This window comes from Coturnix japonica, chromosome 2 (genome assembly GCF_001577835.2).
Source record: "Coturnix japonica isolate 7356 chromosome 2, Coturnix japonica 2.1, whole genome shotgun sequence".
Lineage (NCBI taxonomy): Eukaryota > Metazoa > Chordata > Aves > Galliformes > Phasianidae > Coturnix > Coturnix japonica.
Window position 1 is genome coordinate 86,987,363 of NC_029517.1, and position 9,350 is coordinate 86,996,712.

Here is a 9,350-nt window from a genome sequence, read left to right on the forward strand (position 1 = left end):
ATGCTTTCCAAAAAGGGAAAGTATGCTAAATGTTCCTTTCATTTCTCTAGTAAAGCAGGAGAAAGAAACAGAGTAAAATATGTTATGAGCTTACATGTGTTTGATGTGCAATCCTACAGCATAAATATAAACCTTTTTTCCATAGACTGGTCTAGTCTGTTCTTGAAAATGCTTTCATTTCCACCTTAAGCTTAGTTCTCACTTGTAAAGCTTACAATGGGGATGTGAATCTCACACCAACAGGAATATAGTTTTGAGTATAACCACATGTGCAAACCTGTAACTCAGTCAGAATGTTTTTAGCAAGGCATCTGTTTCTATTGAGAATTGAAAGACTAGAATGTAATATTCCTTCTGTGAATAACCTACAAGGTGTAGATCAGTGATAAGTGGAGCACACATTAAAATAAATAACCAAAAATAGTGGGTTTTCCAATGATCCAGTTTAATAGTTTTTTTACATGTTTGTGCTTTTACATCAAATAAAATTGCAACACACACACACACCAAAATAAAATAAAATAAAATAAAAAGTAATGTACAGTTGAAGAAAATACTCAAAGCCATTACAGTGTTGGCTTCCTATTCATTAATATACAGTTATATACAAAACTGTTTTATTTGCAGTGAAGATTTAGTGATTTATTTACAGTGTCAGCTGGTGCCTTTTGCTATGCAATTGAGCTCTTTCATTTTTGGTATTGACATTCATTGTAGCAGAAGCCCATTCCCAAAGCTCATTTACGGATAGGGCTAAGAGGAGGACTGAAACAAGGCAAGATTCTCACTATCAACCACAAATGTGCCTCTGAAATCCCATTTTTATATAAAACCGAAGGAAGAGTCCAGCACCAAATGCACAACTGTAGCCAATATATTGACAGTCAATATTGTAAGGTGTTTCCACTGAGAATAGCATTCTCATGCCTGGGAGAAGTACGTGCAAGCTGGAGGCAGTATAGATTTCAAGCTGCAGCAGATAGATAGAATGTATAACTCAGGTAGTACTTATCTTGCTGGAAACCTCCAAAGCAAATGAAGATTCAAAGTATGTTATCCTTTTAAATGTGTATGGAGAATATTTTACAGTTCTTACACAGAGGCTAAGCTAGGAGGGGGAAAAATATAAACATTTCCTCATAATACACAAGCTGTTTCATAGAATCACAAAATAGCTCAGATTGGAATGGACCTGTGAAAGTCTTCTATTCCAAATCATTCAGAGCACGGCCAGCTTCAAGGTTAGAGTCAGCTTTAAATGTAGAACAGGCTGCTCAAAGCCATGTCCAATTAAGTTCTGAATATCCCCAAGGACAGACAGTATGAAAATGCTGGGCACCTGTTGCCATGTTTGACCACTTTTACAGTTAAAAAAAAAACAAAAACAAAAACAAAAACACCTTTCTATTGACATCAACATCATTAGACCATCTCCAGACCAAGTATAACAAGCATTATTCTTTAGGCTTTTTTGGAAGAATTCATTTTTCTAAATTATTTTCTGACAGCTAGTCAGTATGGTACCACTGCTTGAAATATTTACCTAGCTTGTATATATCCACTGGCACCAGGAAATCAATGCCACAGTTGCACTTCCTTAATCTGTGACAAATTCAATATTTTGCACATTTTACAGCTGTTGCAGAACAGCATGCTTGTAAGAGCATGAGTAGGTGCAAATTGCTCACATCAAATGCATGAGGGTTTCACCTCAGAACCCCCTCAGCAAAGATAAAAAGTTTGTTTGGGGAGCAAAAGCTAGTACTCCATATTATAGCTGCAAGTGCCTGAGTCTGAGATCCCTGTTTTGCCAATGCCTGCTGTCCTTCCTGATTGTCAAACCTGTTTTGTCTCTCACAGCTTGAAAAATGCAATCTACAGCATGGCTTCCTCCAATAAATGCTGCTGGTAGCTAAAACACTTTTCTAGCTCCTATATAAAGGCAGTCACACACCCGATCATTCCTTCCCAACAAAACATTACAGCATGAGCTAGAGACCACATGCCCTTTACTTCTCTAGCCCTAGGAATGAGGAAAACAAACTAAAATTAGCTCAGTCTTTGTATTCAGGCTTAAAATCTCCCCACAAACACCGTTATAAGAACACATACAGTCAGAGATGACATCCAACCTAGAAAATTTGTCACAATGTTTTCTTCTTAAATACCACACATTTTTTGACAGTAACAGTCACAACCAGAATACAAGACAGCTAATCTGTGCATACATATTGATCATAACTTTGTTGAGCGAGGTATGCAAACCCTGATAATTGGAGCTACTTTTCTGACCTTATCCCTTTGGAAGAAAGCAGAAAACAAAATAATTCCAGACATCAAAATGAGCCACGCTGTATCTAGAGAGACAATGAATATCAAGGGAAATACGTATTGGGATGCTGATGGGCTTATTTACATAGTCAGTCACACTTGTTGCATTTGGCAGAAAAGGAAAATAAGGCTTTCCCTGTGCAGTCCTCTTGTAAGATCCAGACTCTTCAGTAGGGTAAATGAGATGCAAGATATTTGTTCTCCCCTCAGTGTAGATGCACAGAGTAGCTCCTACCATCAGTGTGAGGGTCATGCACGGAAGGAAAGAAAAAAACAGTTTCTGATTGCCACAAAGATCTTGACAGCTGACTAGAGAAAGAAGTTCCATAAGCCTCTCAGCAGAATAACACGGTGATGCAAGATGCTGCATTTCAGTTCTCTTCCCTTGTTTTGTTTTCCTAATATTTGTTGGATAACCCACAGACCATTCTCACGCTATAGCAACAAATTATCTCTTTGAAAGTCTTCCTCATTTCCTGGCTACGAAAGGCATAGATCAAGGGATCAATCACCGAGTTGCACATAATGAGAATGAGGTACATGTTGAAGTGAGACATGAAGCAAACGCAGTAGAGGTTTTGAGGGCAGGAGATCATCAGGATGAGATGGAGGAAGAATGGAGCCCAGCAAACAATAAAGATGCCGAGAAGCATAGTCAGAGTGATGGCTCCCTTCATGCTGGTTCTTTGATGGACAGAGTTGTACCCAGGCAAAGCAGCTATTTTCTTCACGTGAGTACGAGCCAGGAGAAACATATGGATGTACAGTGAAACCATGAGGAACAGCATGGTAAAAAACATAGTGATGAGACAAATTATAACATAAGTTGATTCATAATAAAGAATAAAGATAATGCCACAACCTGTGCAAAAGGTCCAAATGCATGCAATGATAAGCCCTGATCTTTTCACTGTCATGATGTTGTGGTAACGCAGGGCATAGAAGATAGTGATATATCTGTCTACTGCTATTGCCAGCAAACTGCACATGGAAGCCACCACAGATATGCAGATCAGTGAATCAAAAACATTGTCTATATGACGGACGAAAGCATCTTCCATAATTATGTGCCTATTGTTTATTAAGTATATTGTTATGGTCTCCCAAGCATTAGACACGCTAACCAGCATGTCAGCCACTGCTAAACTGCAAACAAAAAAGTACATGGGTGAATGCAAGTTCTTGTTCTTAACTATTGCACATATCACTAAGATATTTTCAAGGAGGCTTACAATGCCCAGGGTTAGGAACACCTCAGCTGCAATGACCACTTGCTCACATGGTGATGACTTGCTCTTGACAGTAGGCACAGTAAAGTTGCTGCCAAAGGCACTCAGGTTTAGTTCAGAAACATACAGTTGCGAGGATGTGTTCATGTCTGGAAGTAAACACTTTCTGTTCTCTCTGAGGGACTTGCCAAGGAGTGTGGTAAATGCATTTTCCAAAAGGCAAAAGACCCTGCCAAAAAAAATAGAGCGTGACAAAAACAGGCAGAAGTTGACAAAACAAATATCAACCATTTCTATTTAATTTGGCTTGTACACATCCTGCCTCTTCTACACAATATTCCTCTACTGATTCTAAATTGAATTCCACTTGGCTCAGAGTTTTTCTGCTCATCCGTACTGGGAAATTAAAACCACAGACTAATGAAGAGATTCATACACTCTTCTTTTGTACTTCAGTTTATCCTATTCGGTCTCCCAGAAGCAAACACAGTGTCCTGGAAATTCTGCCGAACACGAGTAGACAGTTTGCAGAGTTTCAGCTCTCAGAGCCCAGAAATGCAGGAGAAAAGTACAACCTTGCACAGAACCACATCACTGGAATGCAATATACAGAAGTACTGGCACAAATAAAAACTGAACAATTTCTCTAAAAAATTTACATGCTTTCTGAACTTTGTGCTTCTTAAGTTTGCACAATCTGTGTTATAAACAGTCTGTCTGTGCAATGCTAACAAGCTCATTTTGAGAGCATAGTATTAAACCACTAACCAAGGCAAATGCATACATTTGGGGATACCATGAGATTACAGAATCAGTAGCCGGGAATTCTAGCACAGTACTACGTTTTCTATTCCAGATCATCAGCACTTTTTTTTTTCTTTTGGCAGTGAGAATATTCAGAACAAGCTGTAAGCCATCAGATTCTTAACACAGAGAACTCTTACAGCTGATTGTCAATTACTTGTTGCAAGTAAAATTCAAAGCTCCTCAGGCAAAACCATTTTCAGTTTTTAAACGTAACCTTTCATGTTTAATTAAGAATTAACTGTACCTATTTATCAGAGCTGCTCCTTCAGCTGTTCTTCCTCTTCATCTCCTGCAACCTTTCCTCCAGAGAGCAGAAGTTTCAGCCCCTCCTCACCCGACATCTGGGGCTGGGGACTCCTTGGTGGGGATGGATGACATTATAGAGGAAAATGAATGAGTAAATCCATAGAGTCGAGACTGACCACGCATAAATTACTTAATGTGCAACTGCCCTTTTATAGCCTCCAAGCAATAATGACTTCAGTACTCAAACTGTGGCTCCTCCTCCCCTTTGCCCCTCTGAACTTCGCTTGTCGCTGATACAGTTAGCAAAGGCTCCAGTCTTTACCACCATCTAGTGGTCTATGACTGTCTTCATCTGGACAGTGATTCAGATCTAAAATTCATCATGAGCTTTTAAAACTCTTGGTCTTGATATACCTTTTGGGAAAACTACATTAAAGGAGAAAACGCACTAGGAACGCTCCTTGCTAAGCACATCTCATATGGGATGGTTTTTCTGTTTTCTCTGCATTTGCAAATACTCACTATCAATAACCTCACGTTCCAGAAGAGGTAAGAGCTGAAAATCATTATTAAAGTGGGAGGCTTATTTTATCATTCTTAAAAACAGTTCTCTTTCATCCACAGTTATAGTTTTGCGAGAACGGGAAGCACACCACCACACAACTCACAAGAGAACATACCATCAAGCCTATCACACCTCTAATAGAAGAGATAAGCAAAGCCACTTCTGTGAAAAACAACATAGAAGAAATAAATGATTACATCTTGTCTCCCTTGTCTGGAGTAGAGATTTCCATGCATTTAAGGAACGGGAGCCAGAGATAAAATTCTCTGTTTCTCCATATTGTCACCTTTCCACAAATCTGAGGACTGGAATTTTTCTGTGGTATACAATAACTCCAAATGCTTATTTTTAACCTACAGCATTATTTTTCTTTTTTCTTAAAGAATCACCACCAGAAAGCACAAATGATAGGGCTGTAGAGTGTGTCATTTTCACTGTCTACTTAGATAGGTGTTATTGATAGAATACAGCTAAATCTGAGTTTCTGAATGTTATACTCCACAGAGGCTCCCTTTGTTCTTACTGCAAGCTTCACTTCAGAAACCCTCAAAGACCGGAGCCATTGTGTGAAAGGTTCTTATGTATGAATAGTCCCTGCACCAGAGGAGATAGTAAAAAATGCTCTGATTCATATGCGTAAAAAAGCTTCTTCAAGAGTACACGGTAACAGTCTGGAGGTGAACTTTGCATACCCCTTCTCCCTGCTAAAGGGAAGAGAATATAGATTACCACAAAATAGAAGCAGAAAACTATGTTCAAGTGCGGCTATTAGATCTGAGCAGATAATGACAGCAGGTAAACAGCACCTGAACACCAAGTAAACAGAATCTGAGCTCAGCGCTCCTTGCTGTGCTCGAAAGAAAAGAATATAGGATGCCCATCTCCAGTTCTCTTTCTGCTCTTCAGTGTAAAGGATGTTTTGGTTCTTCTACGTTATCTTTAGTTATCTTAATTATCATTAGTTATTGTTTGCATGGTTTCTGATTTTCCCACTGCAGTCCCTGCAAATCATACACCTAACACATAGCATTTTTCTTCTTTCTCACTTCTCATACCTACCAGTGTCTGTGCAGATGTGCTCTTTCCACTTTTACTTATTTCCCCTCTAGTACCCCAATTTTTTGTTAATTATAAACTCTCTCCCCTTAAATTTGGTTCCTCTCCCCATTTACAAGTACTTCTGTACATTCAGTCATTCAGTTTAACAAAATTCTTACAGATCATCTTAGCTGCCTTCACTGTAGTTCTCTCTGCACCGTCCACTGAAGTCCGACTCCTGCCTCCAAAGCAGCATTTTCTTTCCACAGATGGAAAGAAGCAGGAGCAGCAGCACACTGAGGTGGAGGCCCACAGTCCTGCAGTGCTGGGGAAGCCTGCAGCATGGTCCCTTGGGCCAGTGTGCAGGATGAGAGGTGAAGCTGTCTGGTGAGCCTGGCCCAGTGATTTCAGACATGGGCTCAGAGAGAGCAGGACTTGAGAGAGCTTCTCTTCAAAACAGCTGCAATAAGAGCACCTGTCTTTATGTTTTCTCACCAAATTCACATACTTGCCCCCATATTTGGGCTGACCCTTCCTCAATGCTGTTTGAATGTGTTTCTGCAAAGGGCAAGAGTGATGCTGCACACCATCCTCATGACAGCAAGGCACTGATTTTGTCAGTGAATGCAAAAAGGAGGCCAACAACACAATGTGTCCCCCGAAGGATTTTTTGTAAGAAGAGCTTATCACACTTAGATGAATTCTGCTATTAATCTAATAATCCTAATGGGTTCAGAGTAAAGTTTAACTGAGAGCAACACAAGCCTTCCCAGCTTGTCCATGCTAATACATTGAGGTGATTTAATTCCAGTGTCCTTCTGTTGCTTTTTTCATCTGTACAATGAAAATATATCTGTCCTTCATAACATAGCTGTGGATCGGTACTCTTGGACTGTTTACAAAGTCTGTCCTCTGTCTGCTCTTTTCCTGTACTGTCATCAGCACAGAATTTCAGAGCCACGGAGAGACTGCACTCTGCTCACAAAAATAAGCCATGGATCCAGGGCAAAAGTGAAGATCACAGCCTTTGAAGATGTTATAACATAACAAATGTTCTCTAGCTGCTCAGACTCAGACAACTGTTTCTCTTGACCTCTGCTCTAAGCAGCATTGGCTGAGCCCCATCAAGGTCCCCTCTGTTATCTTCTCAATATTTTCAGAGCAGCATTTAATAAAGACAGGCAATTAATCCTGACCGAAAATAAAAGGCATCAATCCTTCTTGCCTTGAAATAAAAAGCAGTGGATGATGGTGATAGACCTTTTGTAGTTCAGTCCTCTCCCCTATGTGGGGAAACAACAACTGAAAGCCAAAAAAGTAATGCTTTGTAGAAAGCAGTATTATAGCAAACATATTCTTTATATATATCATGGTCCTACTTTTCAAATGCTATTTGCAGGAAGAATCACAGAAAAGCAAGACTGAAAGAGACATCTAGCTGTGGGTGATAGTAGGATCACCCAACTTTTAGATCATCTTTGGCAACCCTCAGTCCTGTCAGTGCTGCTTCTCATGCCAGAGGAGAAAGCTGAGAAAGGTGCAATACGGTATAAAAGGTACTCTACAAAGATGTATGTTAGTGATCTTAACTGGATGATGTCGTAACTAGCTCCTTGAACTGTAAAAGGGAAATAAGAGGTTTGGTAATCACCGTTTTTATTTACCTTCTAATGGGAGCCAATTGCAGCAATGAATCATCCCCTAACATTTTGTTAGAGCACAGGTCAGCAGTACAGACCTGCTGAATCATAAAGAAGTGTCAGCAGAACACTTTATGAAGACATAAAGAAGTTTTCTTCCTAGCATTTCAGCCCTCTTTTTACTTTATTCTTGTTCTTATTTTATTATTTGTGTTTATTGAGGTTGTCCTCAGCAATCATTGAATTGCTTTTTGTTTTTCCCCAATTCCAGACGTTCCAGAAAAGATTTTCGTTAACAGAAGAATGATCATTGCTTTTGCAATTCAGGACATTTTGGGAGGCTATTAAATATTGATTTTAAAGGCTAACACCAAGCACGCATTCTAGAAAACCTTTTCCTGGGTGTTTTCCAGACTGAAGTCATGAGCGTGTGTTGGAAGGTTGGGATCTGGAGGTTATTTTTTGTTGTTGTTGATTGGTTTGGGGTTTGGTTACCTCAAGTTATCTGGAAATAATCATTTGCAGATGAACACTGGAAAATAAAACCATGAAAAAAGTATGCATGCAGTATGTCACGGCTGGAATCCCATTTACTTCCACCAAGGTCCCTTCAGCACCCCTCACTTCTCAGTCTGCCCTCTCTGCATTAGCAATACCAGTACGAATACTTGGAAGCCATGTGACAAACTGAATTACACAGCAGTTCTGAGTTTTAAACAAGTAATATCTTAAAAGGATGGCTCTTTTCCTGCTCTGTTTGGGCTCTGGTCTGTGTATCTACATAGAGACCTGTGTAATGCAATCCCATGGCCAACGGGAGACCAAAACTATGGCAGCCAGGAGGGACCTGAAGGGAAACCGAAACCAAACTACAGCCTTAGAAACCAAGAATGTTCTGCTATCTTACACAATTTTTACTCATAAATAAAATAAATACCTCACCTGTTGATGTGTGGCTACTAACGCACTCTGTCTCTCAACAGGAATACAGATGCATTCATTTAAGGAAGCACAGCACAGCTGGCGAGAATGTGAGCTAACTCTAAATGTGTCAGCAAGGTGATGAAAGGAGTGAGGTGCCCTTCCTCAGCAGGACAGTAGTGACACCCATCTGTTCCTTCTATTCTGACCCAGACTTACAAACTTTTGCTGCCTTAACAACTGTATATTCATTCAAGAGGAAAAATTGTGTTCTCTGAGGTTTATTGCATTTTCTAATCTAACAAAGATGAAACAGTTTGCCCAGAGAATGAGGTCAAGAATAGTTCCTCCTCTCTCAGATGAGGATACTAATTCAGCTGCCACTATTAAGAAATCATGGCTTCTACTTGTTTGCTTCTTTTCCAGCTCTGGAGAGCTGCCTTTGGTAAAGCTTCTGCAAAAGAGCGTCATTAATGGAAGTCCTGTAGTTGGACAAGCAAGGTCAACAAAGGTTGAATTGGAATTGGGGAGCTTCAGCCCCTGCCTCCCTGTGGGCCTGAAATGGGCTGCCCT

At 40.0% G+C, this 9,350-nt stretch overlaps 1 protein-coding gene across 1 annotated transcript; it reads right to left on the minus strand.

Moving 5' to 3' along the window:
* Window positions 1-424: 424 nt before the first annotated feature.
* MC5R (melanocortin 5 receptor) lies at window positions 425-4,877 on the minus strand. Its single transcript, XM_032442617.1, has 2 exons — window positions 4,612-4,877; window positions 425-3,789 (listed from the first exon to the last, which is right to left on the minus strand). Exon 2 carries the CDS (start codon window positions 3,705-3,707, stop codon window positions 2,730-2,732), a length of 978 nt encoding a protein of 325 aa, XP_032298508.1. The 5' UTR covers window positions 3,708-3,789; window positions 4,612-4,877; the 3' UTR covers window positions 425-2,729.
* Window positions 4,878-9,350: the final 4,473 nt, after the last annotated feature.

Bases quoted from the DNA above. Each gene is read 5' to 3' on its own strand.
- MC5R (XM_032442617.1), bottom strand. From the start codon at position 3,707: ATGAACACATCCTCGCAACTGTATGTTTCTGAACTAAACCTGAGTGCC.